A 19,825-nucleotide genomic window follows, 5' to 3' on the forward strand; every position below is an offset into this window, starting at 1 on the left:
AAGCACAAAAAAGAAATAAACTATCAAGCCATGAAGAGACATAAAGAATCCTCAAATACATATTAAGTGAAGGAAGCCAACCTGAGAAGGCCACACACTCTATGATTCCAACTATATGACATTCTGGAAAAGGCAAAACTGCAGAGATGTAAAAAGACTTTGGTTACCTCTGGTTGGGAGGAGGTGGGACGAACAAGCAGAGCACAGAGGACTTTCAGGGCAGTGAAACTGTTCTGTATGATACTGCAATAGAGGGTGCCTGCCATTGTGCATGTGTTCAAGAACAAAACCAAGAGTGAACTCTGCTGTAAACCATGGACTTCCGAGCAGTAATGAAGAATCAGTGTGGGCTCCTGGCTTTTAACAAATACACCACTGCAGTGCCGGATGTGAACAAGGTGGAGGCTCAGGGAACACGTGGCAACTTCCCCTCAATTTTACCATGAACCTAAAACTGCTCTAAAAATAAGTTGATTTTTTTAAAAAAAGAATTAATTATGGATGCACAATCACATCAGTGAAGCTCAAGCACATTATGAGGACTTTGATTCCATTTATAGATAGTCTGGACCTACAAGAGATCAACTTATGATTTTTTAACTTTACATGATGTGAAAGCAACAGTCATTCAGTAGAAACTACACTTCAAATTCTGAATTTCTTGGGGTGGGTACTGAGAATTAAACTCAGTGGCACTTGACCACTTGACCACTTGACCACTGAGTCACATCCCTGTTGAGAGCCACAGCCGAAGGGGCCCCAGCAAACTTCCAGCTGCCAGCTGATGATTGGCTCACAGCAGCCTCAGCAAACTTCCAGCTGCCAGTTGATTGGCTCCTCTGCGGTGATGCTCATTGGGCTGTTTCCCCCCCCTTTCAGACCATGGAGCTGCTCATTGGGGGACTTTTTCTGGCTCTGCCCACACGACCCAGACAATCTGCCTCAAGAGCAGGAGGAGTGGGGGGGTTGAGAGGTTTGTGGGAAGCCAGTGGTGGCAGTTGGGCTCTGAGGGAATTCCTGAAGAGCTCATGTGGAGAGGTATGTGTGTTCTAAAAATAAAGTTCGTTTCTGCTTGATAAGTGGCTAGTGAATTGTGCCCAAACTGTGGCACACCCCAACCCTATTTTATATTTTATTTAGCGACAGGGTCTCACTGAGTTGCTTAGTGCCTCATTTTTTGCTGGGGCTGGCTGGATGAGAACTCAGGATCCTCCTGCCTCAGCCTCCCGAGACGCTGGAATTACAGGCGTGTTCCACCACACCTGGAAAATTCTGAATTTTTATCTGTTCTCAAGCTAATAATATACAGAATAATACTTTCTTGAGAATCTGGGCAGCTTCCAGTGAGCCATACCATCTCCAGGGTAAAGAACCAATACCTTTCAGTGTACCATCCTACTGAGTTGCCACATGCAATAGGTTAGGTATATTAAATGCACTTTCAACCTATGGTATTTTTAACGCACAATAAACTAATTAGGATAAAACCTCACCATAAGTAGAGGAGCATCTGCATGTGAAACTTCGGGGGGGGAAAAAATCTAACCCATAGTAATGTCAAATAGATATTGTTTGCCTAGAGCCATTGTAGAGGGTGCAATACGAAAGGAGCCCAACAGATATTTGGGGTTGATGGAGATGCTCGGTATTTTTATTATCACAGAAGTATATACATTTGTCAAAACTCATAGAACTACACATTTAATACAGGTCCACTTTATTATATGTAAACTATTTCTCAGTAAAGTTAATTTAAACACTTTATTTCCCTTTCCCAGAAACACTTGCAACTATTTTCTATGCATCCTCATCATGACATGATTTTCCTATATTTTCTTTTCTTTCTTAACTTTATTGTTATCTCACTTTTGAAGTAATATTTTTTTCATTTACTTTAAAATTAAGTAATAACATTGGAAATTATTTTGTCTTTGCTCAAAAAGTAGGATGTGACAGAGGACTTAGGGTACAAAGGAAAGAGTTTACCCCTGGGATTAGAGTGCTCTGAGCCACTCTACCCAGTTCTGTCAATTACTCACTGTTGTGGTCTTGAGTAACCAACTCTGAGCTTAAATTTCCTCATCTGTTAAATGTCAATTATTATAATATCCACCTTTTAGGGATATTAAGCATATAGAGATTTTTGCCCAGAATAGGAATTCAGTAAATTATACTTACTGAATTATGTTTACATTTAAATTCTTCATCATTTCCCATATCATTCTGATACCAATATCAAAAACTTCATTAAAAAAAATCTGCAGGTGTGTTAGTCAGCTCTTTGTCACTGTGACAAAATACCTGAGATGAACTATTTAACAGGAAGAAAGATTTCTTTTGGCTCGGTTTTAGAGGTTTCAGTTCATTGGTCAGTTGGCCCCAACCTCTATGGAACTATGGTGAGGCAGAACATCATGGCAGGGAGAAGTGACAGAGCAGAACTGCTCACCTCATGACAGCTGGGGTGCATAAAGAAGAGATTTTATAATATAGCTTTCCTCCAAGCCTATTAAGCTATGAATTCAAAAATGAATTAATCCATTCATGAGGTCAGGGTCCTCAACATTTAATCATCCCCAGCAGCCCCAGCTCTGAAACCACTCTGGCAATGGGGACCAAGCCTTCAACACATGAGTTTTTGGGGGACAACTAAGATCTAAACTATAACAAGAAGTCAATATCACTAATGGACATAGATGCAAAAATCCTCAATAAGATAATAGCAAACCAAATTCAACAAATCACAAAGATCACACATCATCACCAAGTAAGATTTACTTGGATGCAACATACGCAAATCAATCAAGATGAGACATCATACTAACAGAATAAAAAAACTACATGATCATCTTTAAAAAATCATGACAAACTTCAACATCTTTTCGTGATAAAAAAAAAAAAAGATATAGAAGACTTTTTTTCAACACAACAAAGGCCATTTATAAAAAGCCTGTAACTAGCCTAACAATCAATGGAGGGAAATGGAAAGCTTCTCCTCTAAGAGCCAAAACAAGGCAAAGACGCCCACTTTAAACACAGTACTGGAAGTATCAGAAGACAAAGAAAAAGAAATAAAAGGCATCTAAATTAGAAGGAAGGAAACAAGATTATTCCTGTTTATAGATAACAGTATTCTATACGAAGAAAATCCTAATGAATCCACAAAACAAATTCATTAAGTTACTCTTCCCAAAATCAACAAATTGTTATTGTATCTTTTTCTACCAATAACAATGTATCCAAAAGGGAAATCAAGAAAACATTTCTGTTTATCACAAAGAATAAAATACCTAAGAATAAATTTAACAGTGAGGTAAAAGATCGATACACCAAATATTACAAAACATTGATGAAAGAGATTGAATAAGACATAAGTAAATAAAAAGATGTCTCATATTCATACGGGGAAAGAATTAATGTCTGTATTACCTAAAGTGATATACTGATACAACACAATCCCCTGTTAAAATCCCAAGGGCATTTTTTATAAACTCTAAAATTTATTTGGAAAACAAAAGACCCCAAATAGACAAAGCTATCTTGAAAAAGAAGAACAGAGTTAGAGGCATCATACTTTCTGACTTCGAATTATATACAAAGGTATAGTAATTAAAACAGCATGGAAACTTTTATGGTGCTGGCATTAAAATGGACATACAGACCAATGGAACAGAATAGACAGCCCAGAAACAAAACCCAAGCATATATGATCATCTAATTTTCTTTTTTTTTTCTTTTTTTTTAAGAGAGATACAGAAAGAGAGAGAGAATTTTAATATTTATTTTTTTTAGTTATCGGCGGATACAACATCTTTCTTTGTATGTGGTGCTGAGGATGGAACCCGGGCCGCACCCATGCCAGGCGAGCGCGCTACCGCTTGAGCCACATCCCCAGCCCAAGATCATCTAATTTTCAACAAGTACACCAGAAATACATCATGGGAAATGTCTCTTCAATATATAGTATAGGAAAACTGGATACCAGATACAAAAGAATGAAACTGGACCCTTATCTTACATTACACATAAAAACCAACTTAAAATGGATTAAAGATCTAAACATAAGACCTGAAACCATAAAACTCCTAGAAGAAAACTGGGGAAAAGCTCCTTGACCTTGGCCTTGGTAATGACTTTTTTTGGAAATCACACCCAAAGCTCAAGCAACATCAACAACAACAAAAATAAGAAGAAGAAGAAGAAGACTGTATCAAGCTTAAAAGCTTCTAGACAACAAGAACAATCAACAAAATGAAGATTCTTTTCAAACCATACATATAATAAGGCATTAATATTCAAAATATATAAGAAACAACATAACTCAATAGCAAAGAAACAACTAACTCCACCTAAAAATGGGCACAGGACCTGAATTGACATTTTCCTAAAGAGAACACACAAATGGCCAACAAGTACACAAAACAGGGCTCAACATCACTAATCGTCAGGAAGCGCAAATCAAAACCACATGAGGTATCACCTCCCGCCTGGCAGGATGACCATTATTTTAAATAAATAAATGACAAGCGCTGATGAGGACTTAGACAAATTAGAACCCTAGGGCACCACTGGTGTGAATGTAAATTAGTACAGTCATGAAGAACAAGATAAAGGATCCTCAGGAAAACAAAAACAGAGCTACCACATGACCCAGCAATACTCCTTCTGGGTAAATATACAAGGGCAATGGCAATGAGATCTGCACTTCATAGATACATCATCAGTCCTTTGTTCATTACAGCAATATTTACTCAAGTAACCAATATACACACACTTAAATGTCTGCTGATGAATGAAAAGACTCTTTTCAAACCAAAGAAATGTGATATATATAGGAAGTTGATAGTGTGTGTATATATATATATATATATATATATATATATATATATATATATATTGCATATGTTTATTTGAAATATTCAGCTTTAAGAGATGCTACCATTTACAAAAACCTGGATAAACCCAGAGGACAGTATGATAAGTGAAATAAGTCATTACATGTGGAATCATTAAAGAGCTAATCACATAGAAACAGAGTAGAACATCATTTACCAAAAGCAAAGATGGAGGTATAGGGAGATGCAGGTCAAAGTATATAAAGTTGTGGTTATACAAGATGAATAAATCAATAATATTGTGCCCTGGAAATGTGCTAAGAGAATAGATTTCAGGTACTCTTAACACACACACACACACACACACACACACACACAAAACCATGTGAGGAGATAAAATATATTGATTTTCTGGACTGTAGTAATCATTTCATTATGTATATGCACATAAAAACATCATGTTGTACACTATAAATAGATGCAATAAAAATTCAGTTGTTAAATTTTAAAAATTCTTCATTATTTATACAATAAAGAAGCCAGAGTAATAAACCTAAATAAAATTTAGTGGAGCCGGGCACAGTGGCGCACGCCTATAATCACAGCAGCTCAGGAGGCTCAGGCAGGAGGATCCCAAGTTCAAAGCCAGCCTCGGCAAAAAGCAAGGTGCTAAACAACTCAGTATCTAAATAAAATACAAAATAGGGCTGGGGATGTGGCTCAGTGGTCAGGTGCCCCTGAGTCCAATCCCCAGTACCGCCCCCCCCAAAAAAAAAAACAATTTAGTGGAATTAGCAGGAATCTGTCTGGAAAGGTCACTAGCCAGAATAGAAGTTCACAATGACTTAAGGAGGTCAAAGTCCATCAAAGCATGATCACTCCAACCTGGATCTGTGAGCCCTGCAGGCCCATACATTGTTACCAGTATGCAACAAGGTAAGAATAGAAATAAAAGCATTTAGAAACTTTTATGGAAATTTGGTACAACCTGATATCCAAGTATATGATCGATGTTTAAAAATGTGATTTCGAATATAAGATTCTTATAGGAGAAGGTTCTGATGACACAGTTGCAATGACAGGAGGAAACAGTCCAGAGTAATTACTCGAGGACGCAAATTAGGGAGCTTGAGTCAGATGTAAAGCAACACACTGCTTCCTTCATCAAGAAAGCCTCCCTGTGAAGACAGCTGAATCACAAAATGTGATTAGGGATGATGGTAAAAACCATGGGTTATATAGAGGCTAATGCATTGCACTTGAGGTTTTTCTTTTGTGTGATAATATAGAAGCTGGTCATAAACAATTATTATTTAATGTTGAGGTTTATGAAACATGGGAGAAAAGTTCTATGATACATTGGAGAATGTTTGAACTATTTTAAATAAACTCTTAAGAGTTTCTGCTGGATAAGAAACCAGTTTGGGTCCAAATTTTTAAAGATTTGTATTGGATAGCCAACCTTATTTGTCCAAAATCTTCAGCATGTTAATAATCCTAGTATTTTCAACAAGAAGGAAAACCAATGTGTTTTTCAGTAGCAGATGACTGAAAGGACAAAACAAATATTACGAGTTTGGAAGAACAATTTCCACAGATTGTTATGTCGTGTTTCACAATTTAACAACCACAGTCAATGAAGCAGGTATTGATTTTGACATCTGCAAAAAGTGATTGTCAAATAACAGATGAAATTGATAGAATGTTGGAAATTTTTATTCTCTCTCAAAGAAAGACACATGCCTAGGAAACTCATGGAGCCATAATCCATGCCTTTCACTGATACATGATTTAAACTTAATATAACCTCTTTGAATGTTTTAATCTCCTCCTTGATATCTTTTGCAACCCATTGTTCATTCAATAGCATATTATTTAGTCTCCAGGTGTTAAGAGTAAATTTTATTTTTTATTTTATCATTGATTTCTAATTTCATTCCATTATGGTCTGATAAAATGCAGGGTAGTATTCTACCTTTTTGTGTTTACTAAGATTTGCTGTGTGGCATAACATACGGTCTATTTTAGAGGATCCATGTGCTGCTGAGAAGTGTATTCACTCACTGATGTATAATATACTCTATATATGTCGGTTAAGTCTAAGTTATTGATTGTACTATTGAGTTCTATAGTTTCTTTGTTTAGCTTTTGTTTCGAAGATCTATCTAGTGGTGAAAGAGGTGTGTTAAAGTCACCCAGAATTATTGTGTTGTGATCTATTTGACTCTTGAACTTGTGAACGAGTTTGATTGACGAACGTAGATATTCTGTTGTTTGGGGCATATGTATTTATAACTGTTATGTCTTGTTGATGTATGGTTCCCTTAAGCAGTATGAAATGTCCATCTTTATCCCTTTTGATTAACTTTGACTTGAAGTCTACTTTATTTGATATAAGGATGGAAACACCTGCTTGCTTATGTAGACCATTCTGTGGGTGTCTTTTCCCATGAGATGAGTCTCTAAACTTAATATAACCTAACAGAGTAAACTGTTAAGACTGATCACTAATAAAGGATTATAAATGAATTTTTTAAATACCATGTCATATACTTCATTTTTAAAAATGTTAAAAATGAATAACTTGGGCTGGGGATGTGGCTTAAGCGGTAGCGTGCTCCCCTGGCATGCACGGGGTGCTGGGTTCGAGCCTCAGCACCACATACAAATAAAATAACAATGTTGTGTCCACCAAAACTAAAAAAATAAATATTAAAAAAATTTCTCTATATATATATTTAAAAAAATGAATAACTTGAGTTTAAGTTGCTTTAAAATATCTTTCTATATTCCCATCTATATACTTCTTGAGACTGGCTTTCTTCATTATAATAATATTAAAAGAATATGGAATAGGTTAGATATACATTATATCCTACAAATAGTGCTATAATGAATTCAACATAGACTAGATAAAATAATAAACATGAAGAAAGCTAGTTGGTCATAATAAAAACTTAAAAAGTAAATATACAAAGTGTTTATAAAATGTATGTATTCTGGATAGTAAATAGAGAGATTTACTACCTTCTTCATAACTTTTTTGTTTAATTACAATTTGGGATACAATGATAGTAATAGTGATTCTCTATGCTAATTAACTATGTACATACTTTCTATAAATAGTACATATAGTTTTTTACAATTCTCTTTTTCCTATCTTATGTTTGGTCTGTTTACATTTACACAGCGATAGACATATAGACCGATAAAACAGAAAAGAGGGCTAGGGTTGTAGCTCAGTGGTAGAGCACCTGCCGTGCATGTGTGAGGCACTGGGTTCGATCCTCAGCACCACATAAAAATAAATAAATAAAGATATGGTGTCTATCTAATATCAAATAAATATTAAAAAACACAAACAAAAAAACAGAAAAGAGAGCACAGAAATAAACTTAGGCACATATTGTCAAATGACCTCGAACAAGTGTGCCAAAACTACACAATGGGGAAAGAAAAGTCTCTTTTTTCAACCAACACTCCTGAGAAAACTAGATACCCAAAGCAAAAGAATGAAACTGGACCCTCATCTTACACCACACACAAAAATCACCTTGAAATGTATTAAATTTCAAAACATTGAGACTTAAAACTAAAACTTCTAGAAAAAAATAGGAGATATAAGCTTTATCGCACTGGTCTTAACAACGATTTCTTGAATATGGCACCAAAATCACAGGCAACAAAAGCAAAAATAGTGTTCGATTTTTATTTACTGAAAGGTAATTAAAAATTTTTATAGATGTTTATATTTATTGAATGAATTACAGAAAAGGGGATTGTGTTTTCAATGTCTTTATTGCTATTTATTCTGTAAAATTATTTTTATTGAACTTCTAACAAGTGTTAGTATATGATGGCTTTAAACTTACTGGGGTCCTACCACACGAGTTGATGCCTTATTTAAAGCATCCATACAGAAGAAGGATGGTGTCTTCACCATCTTAAGCTTCCCCAGCATAGTTTTAGGAGTCACCTTTAATTCTAACATTTGTTCTGTTTCCGTAGGGGAAATCAACAAGGAGGAATTCTGAGTCTGTGGCATTAGCAGGAGTGGGTGAGCCCAGAGAAAGCTGTGCACTGTTAAGACTCTGCTGCCACCGTGTGGCCATTTTGTTTATGACCTGTAGGCAGAAGATGCAACCTGAAGCTTTTTTTTTTGTCTCTCAACCTCGAAGCATTTCCTATTCTGTCTTTCCCATCTAATTACCCAGTAAGCTCTGTGAAATCTAGCAAGGCCTCTGCCTTTCTCTATTTCATGCTTGCTTTTTAAATTCACTCCCTGTTTTCAGGGAATTTATTACTGATAAATGAATGTGGGCAACCAAAGTATCACCCAAACTGCAACAAAGCAATGAATTATGCAATTAATTAAAGCAGATCAGTTCAAATAAAAGTTTTAAGATTGTAGCAATAAAATATAAATTATTTTAATCCCTGTCACCCAGAGAGAACATCACTTCAAATGCAGCAATTAGCAAGACACAAGCCATCCTGGATATATTTCCAATTACGTTGCCAGAATGTAGATTAATAATTTATGGAGTGGTAAAACTGAGTAAAGGTCTTTTAAAATGTAATGTTTGGAGAGTTTGGCCTTCATAAATCTCCATTATAATCACATAGTAGTTTTACATTGATAATATACATTACACCTCATCTGAACAAAGATGAAACATGTCTGATTAACAAAAGAAGAGAGAAGAATGGAGTCTGTTTCAGAAGCTAGAGGCTTTTTGCCAAGCTCTTCCTTCTCTGTAGGTATCTTCTTAGTAGTAAGAATTATGAAGAGGATCCAAGGCCAAAGTCCATGTTTCCTTGTGACATGAAAAAATTCCACTTTAAGTCATTCTGTGCAACCTATATGGAACTTTGCAAAGTCAATCTTCCTTGGAGACTTCCCACATACATCAGAAAACTATCTTTGAAAAATGTTGGCACTATGCCAGACACAGTAGCACTCACTAACAATCCCAGTGATGTGGGAAGCTGAGACAGGAAGATTCCAAATCCAAGGCCAGCCTGGAAAAGTTAGCAAGACTCTGTCTCAAAATTTTAAAAAATTAAAAGAGCTGGGGATATAGCTCAGTGGTAAAGTGCCCTGGGTTCAATTCAATACCCAGCATGAAAGAAAAGAAAGAAAGAAAAAGAAAAATGTTGGCACTATACAAAAAATCAACTCAAAATGGATCAAAGACTTACATATAAGACCCCAAATTGTGAAAATACTAGAAGAAAACAGAGAAATGCTTCAGGAAATTGATCTGGGAAAATAATTTTTGGATATGACCCCAAATGTACAAGCAACAAAAGCAAAAGTTGACAAATGGGATTACATCAAACTAAAAAAGCTTTTACACAGCAAAGAAAAGAATTAACAGAGTGAAGAGACAGCCTACAGAAGAGGAGAAAACATCTGAAAATTGTTCATTCAACTAGGGAGTAACATTCAGAATATGTAAGGAACTCAACAGCAAAAATAATCCAATTAAAAATGGATTATTAAATGATCTGAGTCAACTTTTCTCAAAAGAAGATATACAAATGGCCAACAAGTACATGCAAAAATGTTCACTATCACCGATCATCAGGGAAATGCAAATCAAAACCACAACAAACCTCAATTTGTCTCACCCTAGATAGAATGGCTGTTACCAAAAAGACAAAAAATACAAATGTCAGCAAGGATGCAGAGAAAAGGGACTCTCCTGCACTGCTGATGGGAATGTAAATTAGCACAGACATTATGGAAAACAACATGGAGGTTCCTTAAAAAATTAGAACTAGAACTCCCAGATGACTGAGCTACTTCATTATGGTATATATACAGCCAAAGGAAATGGAATAAGCATGTCATAGAAACAGCATTCACAATCTGCTATTCACAATCGCCAAGATATGGGATCAACTTAGGTGTCCATTATGGATAAAGGAAAAAAGAAAATGTGGTATATTTACATAATATAATAATATTCAGCCTTCAAAAAGAACAAAATCCTGTCATCTATAGCAAAATGGATGGCACAGTCCCATCACTTATTTTCAAGTGAAATAAGTCAGGCATAGAAAGAAAAAAATCATACATTCTCAGATGTCGAAGCCTAAAAAGTTGATCTCATAGAAGTAGAGAGTAAAATCATGGTTACCAAAGTGTGTGGAGAATGGAGGACACTGACAGAATCATTAACAGCCACAGGGTGCAATTGGAGAGGGGAACAAGAGTTGACAACCACTACTAAAGCTTTTCAGAAGAGAGGATTTTGAATGTTCCCAGCCCAAAGGAATAAAAATGTTTAAAGTGATGATTAGGCCAGTTACCTTTATCTGATCATTACACAGTGTATACAAGTATGGAAATTATCAGAGTTGACCTCCATGAATATGTACAATTATCATGTGGCAATTAAAATTTTTTAATTTTTTTAAATGTTGTCTACTTGAGTTGCCTATCCCTAAAATCATCCTAAAATAGTACTGGTTGATGTTCCTAATGGATAGAGGCTCATTTTTCCTTTTTCTTTAGGCTTAACTTGCTTATTGGATCATGCACTAGGCTTCTAACCCACCACTGAAGGTGCACAGTACACATGAATGATGGCACAGGGATGCTTTCTTCTTCTCCCCTCCCTGGAGCCTGTTAGATAGCAAAAACATTGTTATGGAACTATCAGAACAACTTTTTATAAGTAAGACTTTTTAAATATTTTACAATGACGTATCATTTATTAGGGTTAAAATTAAAGATAAGCTATGAGGATCAACTTTCAGTTTTATATTTTCAAGTTCATTCAATTAGGAAATGCTACGAAATGGAGGCAACAATGGGAACAAGGACGTGATCCATGGCAAAGGAGGGGAAGGCATGAGATGCAATGGAGCAGGCACCAAAGAATACCTGGGGAAAACAGAACTAAAAACTAAACTCCCTGGGGAGCCCACGAGCTCCCCTGATACCCTCAGAAAGCACAGAGGTCAAGTAAAATATCTAGCCTAGAAGAAGCCACTTAGGCAAAAGAGGACATTTGCAGTAATAGGCACTGCAAGAAGGCAGAATGTGCCTTCTGGGTGCTAATTATCCCTCAGGAGTTATTTTTAGAGTACAGATGCTCATGGACTTCTGGTAGTTAACTAATGGACATGACATACATGACCACGACCACTCACTCATTCAAGTAGCCCCAGAAGAGCAATGAGAGAGCACATTGAATCATGACTATCAATATGTCTAGCGTCTAGAAAATAGTGAGTGGTGGAAGGGAAGAGAGAGAAACAATGGAGAAGGGCCAGTGGCTCCTCCATCGACCATGGGGGAAGGGCTACATCTGATCTGGGAGCAAAGCTTGTATTACAAGGAAGAGAACTATGTACATACCAATAGTAGGAGTCTCCCTGGGAATTTCATACAGGAAAGAAACCGCTAACACATAATAACTTAGCACAAACTGAAGAGCTCCTCCTTCCGGGACTATGTACCTCTTAGTTCAAAGTGTCACCCTTCCCCGGAAGTCAAGCCAAGCCTCCCAAGAAGAGGCCTTGGCACCTTCACAAGAAACAGAATCTGCAAATCTTGTCCATACCCCATGCCAGCCACCTAGTGAAGCCAGGAGGAAGGTGCTGAGCAGGGAACCTTAGACTCGATTCATTCAAGGAGAAAAACCCTAACAAGTTCACTGAAATAGTCAAATATCATCTTTTTATTCAGACTGGAATATGCAGTCATGTATATTTTCATCTTTGGAACAGGTGGTTTAATATGCAAATAAAGTAATAAGTGTCAGAACCGTATCCTAGCAGTAGCTACTTTGCAAACGTTACCATGGCACCAATTCAACAGTGTTCTTAGAGGCAGCCACACCTCAGCAAGGTCTTTTTAACTTGGGACAGCAAAGTTCAAATGAACTATTAGACACAAACTGCAAAAGAGTCCTGAACTGAGTTAGAAGGGGAATCTTTACAGCACGATTGCCCTCCACAGCTACTAGAAACGACATGGAACTTAAAGGAGAAGAAAAGAAAATGGACCATTTCCCATAACACCTGGAATGTGATCCAAGCCTGGAGACAAAATGATGGTAATTATAACTGCTAACATTTGTTTTTAGCTGCTAACAGATTGTGCCCAGATTGCGAAGGGCAAACTTTGTTCAATTACTCTTGTGCGAACTGTGCTTTGACAGTACTCACTAAATCCTAGCTGGGTGAAAGGAGAGCAGACTGTCCTCGCGGGTGGTTCATTTATGTTAAACTAAGAAAGGGCTGTCCTCCCATGGCCCCAGTCCAGGGCCCCAGTCCAGGGCCACTCACAGTTGGATGTGAGAGAGCATCCTCCAGCAGAATGGGCTCTAACAGGTCTCTAGTTCTCACTGCCAGCTGATCTGCTCTACAGAGGGTGACAGGCACTTCCCAAGCACAGACAAAGCAGAAGGTGAAGGACTCAGCAGGAGGGATGCAGGCTGCCTGGGGAAAGGAGCCCTTTTAAGGCACCTGGCTTGTGAACTGGTCAGGGTCGCTAAGGTAGGCCCTGGGCTATAACAAAGCACATCCCTTCCTGATTAGGGGAGAATGAAAGGACAGACACCAAAGGTTAACAATAAAGATAGTCTGTGATCAATGACTAGTGAAATAAGGAGCTCTTAAAATTCTTTAAGAGCTCAAAGGGACAGGAATTCTTTTCTGCTTACTCTGAAAAGGGTGATTAAAGATAGAGCTGGGGGGTGGGGGACACTAGAAAAAGTAAAGACTTCATCATCAGGGAACCATGGTTGGTTGACACTGAAAAGCCCTCACAAGAATCAGAGTCCCCCTCTTATATATCAAAGCCACTGCTCAGAACGATCTCACTAAAATAGTAACATGTATCTTATGGCTAAAATAGAAAAAAAGTGAGAGGTGAGGAAAGGATTGTTCAGAAAAGCAATCCGGAATTTCCATTTTGCTGCCTTTATCTTCAGACACAAAAACTTTTGCTTTCCTAAAGGGTAATTATGAGGCCATATATAGAGTTAATTTCACAAGTACGCCAGCTTAAAATACAATAATTAAGCAGAAAAGGGCCTCTTGGCATGGTTTCCATAACATTTTAGCCAAGTCAATCTACAAATTTTCTGTGGGTGGGTTGGATTTGTAATCTCAGTGGCAACCTGCACATTGGGTATGCCACCCAGCGGCTCGCCACATTGAGGGCACAATATTCAAAAAAGTGAGAGCTTGATTTCATCAAGTTTTGATAACCAGAGAGGTGCTATCTGATGAGCAAGGCTGAAAGGAGATCAAGAGAGAAAACAACACTCAGGAAATAGTATTAGGTTCCAAAAGATGGGCCCACATCAGGGATTAGATCCAGTTTGCTGGAGGAAAAGCTATTACAAGGGCCAGGAAGCTTCAAGGGCAGGAATTCAGTTGTGTCAGGAAAATACAGCGTTAAGGAGGAAATGGAAACAAATGCCCAACCCTGTGGACTAAGCTGACATGGCAGAAGTTGGGAGAAATCTGCAATCTGTTAGATACATGCTACCAGAGCTACTGCAGGGATATTAGCCACAGGATACCAGTGACAGGAATGAAGCCATATTTCACCCACAGCTGGATCAAGTCTCTTCCCAGGACAGGATTAACAGAGGTACTCTGTAGCTCTCAGCCTATCAAATACAAGCTGCATCAAATACAGCAATTGCAGAGCTTATCTAGGCTGAAGAAGACACATTGATCAAAGTGCTTTCATGTGGGAAGCCATAATAAATATTTGAAATGTGTTCAATTAGATTTTGAAAAGTGAAAAATATATTTTGTTGCAATGGTCAGTTTACCTCATTTGTGTTTTCTGCCTTATTTGTTTTGCTATCTGGGCAAAGTTAAATGTAAACAATGAAATTATAAACAGAAAATAATATAGACAATTTTTAAAAATATTTGTTTTTTAGTTGAAGGTGGACACAATATCTTTATTTCATTTTTATGTGGTGCTAAGGATTGAACCTGTGCTAGGCGAGCACTCTACACTGAGCCACAGCCCTGAAGAATATTTAATTGTGCTTTGATGAGGAAGGGTTTTCTAAATACAACAGGAAGAAATAAATTGAAAGATAAGATTGGACAAAATAAAAAAGTAAAATTTGGTCCAATTTAAATATCAGCATAATTAAAAGGTTTATAGAAACCAGGTAAAATATTTGCAAAAAAATGAGATAATATTTGTGATGCATAAAGAACTTTGGCAAATCAACAAGAAAACTTTGAAAAAAATAGGTAAACAATCAAGAATGTTTCACAGAAGAATAAACAATATAGACCAATAAGCACATGAAATAGTTCAACCTCACTAAGCATTAAAAAGGTATATATTATAACATCAGAAAGACACCAATATCACTTCTTAGACTAGCAAATGGGGTGATAAACATCAATGCGAAAGAATCTGATAAGATTAGTATACTTTCCTAGGATAATTTGACAAAGTTTGACCTAATACTAAGACTTCATAGTAATCTACATTAAGAATCAGAGTTATAAACAATTTCTAAAAATATTCATCAGTCATTTATAATAATTAAAAGAGGCAAGAAACTGAATGTTATAATTATATCATAAAATTCTAATTGGCCATGAATGGTGTATTTCAAAGAATGGGGAAATGCTATGACAAAATATAAACTGAAAAAGCAGGGCATAAAACATGACTTTAGTGACTTTAGTGCTGAGGATGTAGCTTGGTGGTAGAGTGCTTCCCTAGCATATGTGAGGCCCTGGGTTCATTCCTCAGCATATACACGTATCTGGTGGGAATAGACCTGTTATCAGTGATTGCAATACACACTGATAGGTTTTTTTCTCCTTGTACATCAGTATTTAAAAAAAATATATTATACTATAGTTATATTATATTATAATATAGAATAATATATATAATATACTATATTATAATATAATATAGTATAATATATTATAATATAACTATGCACTAGGTAGCTGTTTGGAAACAAGAAAGAAAAAAATCATTCCTTTCAGATCTTAACATTTAGGGTTTAATATCCCAGACATTATTGATTTGAAATATTCTAAACAACCCATATTTGCTTTCCATTAGAGTTATTTTCCTCTAACAAGTCCAAGTCCCACCCACCAGAAATAAGACTCTCAAATGCCAGTGGATGAGTGTCCATGACCCAAAGAATCACAATCAGCAATTCCTTTTGTTGTTTTTCTTTTTATTGGTGAATGATAATTACACAAATGGTGGGATTTGTTCTTACAAATTCATACATGCACACAATATCACAGCATTATTTGGTCAGTTTCATTCTCCAGTATAAGTAACAATTTTTTTCAGTGGTGGGAATTGAACCCAGGGCCTTGCCCAGGCTAAGTGAGTATGCTACCACTGAGCCACATCTCCTACAGGTGGCAATTATTCAAGAAGTCACTACCATTAAGCAAAATCTACCCTATGGTCCATTTCTTAAAAAAAAAATAATACCTCCATATTATGCTAATGGTTTTAAGAAATAGTTCATTTCAAATGCAAGCACACTCAAAACCTCTGCACATGTTAGACATTATTATATGCAGAGAAGCAACAAAGGAAGAAATCATGAACAAAATGTAAAACCCGTGTTTATTTCTTTGGATTTCCATAAATGAAAATCATCTGGATAACCTGGAGCTCGTAGCATTGTTATATGTCAGGCACATAGTGAAGCATTTTTATGTATTCTACTACTCAAATCCTAAAACAACCTTTTGTACTATTGTTGTTTTCACTTTGAAGACAAGGAAGCTGTGGCTCTCAGATATTAAATAACTTACCAAAAACCACTAGGCTGGTAAGTGTCTGAGCCCATATTTGGAATAAGGCAATCTGTTTCTAGAACTTGGCTGTTAAACGCATTTGCTCTATTTAGTCAGAATCTGTGCGACAGGTAAAGTTGTATTCTGCATTTCTCTTTTGCCTCCTCCCTACCCTCCTAGAACCTCAATAAAGAAAAACAAACCCTAACCTTTTTAATCCATTCATATATGTCACTATCTTTTAGAGTCAACGATGCTACTATAGTTATTCTGCTACTTCCTTCAATGAAAGCCATAGGGCTTAATAAATTATTACATGACCTTCAGTTTTTCCTGCAATGGTTTTATACATAGTTTCTCTTCCCTATTTAGGTTTGCAGCTAGAAGACAATAAACTAGCAATGGAACCACTATATGAGGAATACCTAGCACATGGTGGAACAATAGTCAAACCTTATTACTGGCTAAACTTCTCTCTAGATTGCACCAACTGTCCTTACCATATTCGGACAGGTGAGGAAGCAAGAGTCCCCTACACAGAATTTCATCAGATTTTTGGATTCCCTTATGGGCCAACATATCCTCAAACAAAACACCTCATATTTTATGAACTCAAAAATTCTTCTGGTAGCCTGGTGCAAAAGGGCCATGCCAGCAACTGCACTGGGAATGACACCCACCCAGAATCAATGCTGTTTGAGACAAAAGGTTATCTTGACTCCGCTGTGCACAACAACAGCAGCATTAGGCACATCATCCTGTATTCCAACAACTCCCCTTGTAATGAAGCCGAACACTGCTGCATCAGCAAAATGTATAATTTCCTGATGACACACCCAGACGTCACTCTTAGTATTTACTTTTCTCAGCTCTATCATACTGAGAATGAATTTCCTGCCTCGGCGTGGAACCGTGAGGCTCTTCGGAGCCTGGCCAGCTTATGGCCCCAGGTCACTTTGAGCCCAATAAGTGGTGGGATCTGGCACTCTCTTCTCGACAATTTTGTCAGTGGTGTCTCAGGACCAGCTGTTTTTCAGCCCATTTTAACTGGGAGGGCCCTGGCTGACCGGCACAATGCTTATGAAATCAACACCATAACAGGAGTGAAACCTTACTTCACAGATGCTCTTCCCCAGAAAAAAGAGAATCAGAACTACCCCTTAAACCATGTCCTCTCTGTACAGTCTTTCCAAGGGACAAGTATACAACCACAGTCCAGCGTGACTCCAGACCTCAGGAATCCTATTGTCTTTGTGCTGGTCCCTTATAGAGACCTACCACCACTCCATGTGGGTCAAAACCCATACAAACCCAGGAATGTGGTAAGGCACTTAAATATTGCCTCAAATGTCACTCCAGGAAAACAAAGACCTCAGAAAGACCTAGGGAGATAATGGAAATCAGAATGGTTTGCAAGGAGCAAAGAGGCAGAGGAAAAGAAGAAGAAGAAAGAACAAAAATAAAATCTACATGTTATGAATGCATGAAGCCAAGTGCCAGGAGACTTACTAGCTGGGCAACAAAAATCTGAAAATCTCTCTCTCAGATCTGATCAAAGATGAGGATAAACTGATGCAATAAGAGCAAAAACTGAATTATATACCATATCAACTATTTTAAAACCATACTTTTTCTAACATAATCTAAAATATTTCCATAAAACAACATGATCTCTCTCCTTTATTTTGAATGTGATAATAATAAAATGGAGCCTTTAATACCTTGCTAATATTTTGGTAAAGATTAGGAATATTGTTAGTCTACCCACATCATCTTTCCAATAAAAAAGAAAACATGGACTAAACAGCTTCTTAAATTGGTTTCAGCATAAAAATTTACTGTAAAATTATAAAACAGCCTGAAGTTACTGGCTTAAGTGCTAACTCAAAGAGTAAACAAGTAACATTCCAATTGTTAATTGTGGATGGAAGATTTTAGGCAGCCCACTTTTTCCAGAGTAATTCAAAATTATTTTGTGTGGGGGGAAAAAAACTCTTCTGTAATAGATTACATACAGTTATAAAAATTGAAACGTAGCCACCTACTCAGTGGACCTTTTCCAGCTCAGAACTCTCCCTCCTGAGCAAAAGACAGGGGCTGGATGATGCAAGAGAATCACCAAAGGCCCCCCCTTCACAGGCCACATCACCAGAACCACTCGCACTGGCTCCCAGGGCTCCTTGTTGCCTTGTCTCACTGGTAAGATTTTAAGTTCTGTAGGACAAGCTCATGCTCTGCACCACCACCCCCACTCCCCGCCACCTTAGATTCTCCTTTAGAATCTAGCACAATATCCAGGCAGAATGTGGATAGCAAGATTGAGACTACATCTCAGTAAATTCACCAATCATTACTCCCCAAGATCTCTTCACTGCTGCCAAGTGCCTGCTTAACCACCCTCCAAGGGACATCTTTTTGTTAGCACCCATTTCCCCTTCTTCTAATTCAGATCACCAATGCATAATTTGTATGTGCTGATTTCCCTTTTCTGACCCCTTCCTCTTTACCAGTGTATATCCGTAACTTCTCTTAGAATCTAATTCAAAGCATACTCCTTTAGGAAGCACTCTTTGACTAACCCTTTGAGTCACTTAAATGAAACCACTTTACTTATGCTTAATTCACATTTGCTATCTCTTCCCTCTCAGAAATATGTAAAGATGAATTATAAGAAAATGTATACTCATCTTTATAGAACTTGCCTTTATATTAAAATACACACACATGCACACACACAAATGCCAAGTTAATAAGATATTTCACTATTATATTAGAGCACATAATACTTCATGAAAAAGGGGAGGAGGAAGAGGAAGGAAGAAATAAAAGAAAAAAATGTTTTAGGAATAGAAGTTAGTATTGTGTAAAATAAACATGAATAAAATTATTAAAAACAAATTTCTATTGTTAGCCTGCAAATTTTTATAGAATTATTGGAATATAATTTTACCATGGGTATACAGTGATTATTATTTAAAAAGGTGCTACTGAAGTTTATTATCAGCTCATGGACTCATATGTCCATTATTTGAAATGTTATGATAAAAAAAAAAAGATCCCAACATGACAAATTGGTCATTTCTGATTGTTATAAAATAGATCCAAGGGGGTTGAGGTTGTAGCTCAGTGGTGCAGCACTTGCCTCACATGTGTGAGGCACTGTGTTTGATCCTCAACACCACATAAAAATAAACAAAATAAAGTTA

The 19,825-nt window shown here is 36.9% G+C and overlaps 1 protein-coding gene across 1 annotated transcript; it reads left to right on the plus strand.

The window, feature by feature from the left end:
- Positions 1–17,020: 17,020 nt before the first annotated feature.
- Positions 17,021–18,013, plus strand: Apobec4 (apolipoprotein B mRNA editing enzyme catalytic polypeptide like 4). Its single transcript, XM_076832418.2, has one exon. It carries the CDS (start codon positions 17,021–17,023, stop codon positions 18,011–18,013), a length of 993 nt encoding a protein of 330 aa, XP_076688533.2.
- The last annotated feature ends 1,812 nt before the right edge of the window (positions 18,014–19,825 follow it).

Source organism: Callospermophilus lateralis, chromosome 13, assembly GCF_048772815.1.
Source record: "Callospermophilus lateralis isolate mCalLat2 chromosome 13, mCalLat2.hap1, whole genome shotgun sequence".
NCBI classification, from domain to species: Eukaryota; Metazoa; Chordata; class Mammalia; order Rodentia; family Sciuridae; genus Callospermophilus; species Callospermophilus lateralis.

What these genes read in the sequence shown, in the direction of transcription:
- Apobec4 (XM_076832418.2), top strand. Translation starts at nt 17,021, where the DNA reads ATGGAACCACTATATGAGGAATACCTAGCACATGGTGGAACAATAGTC.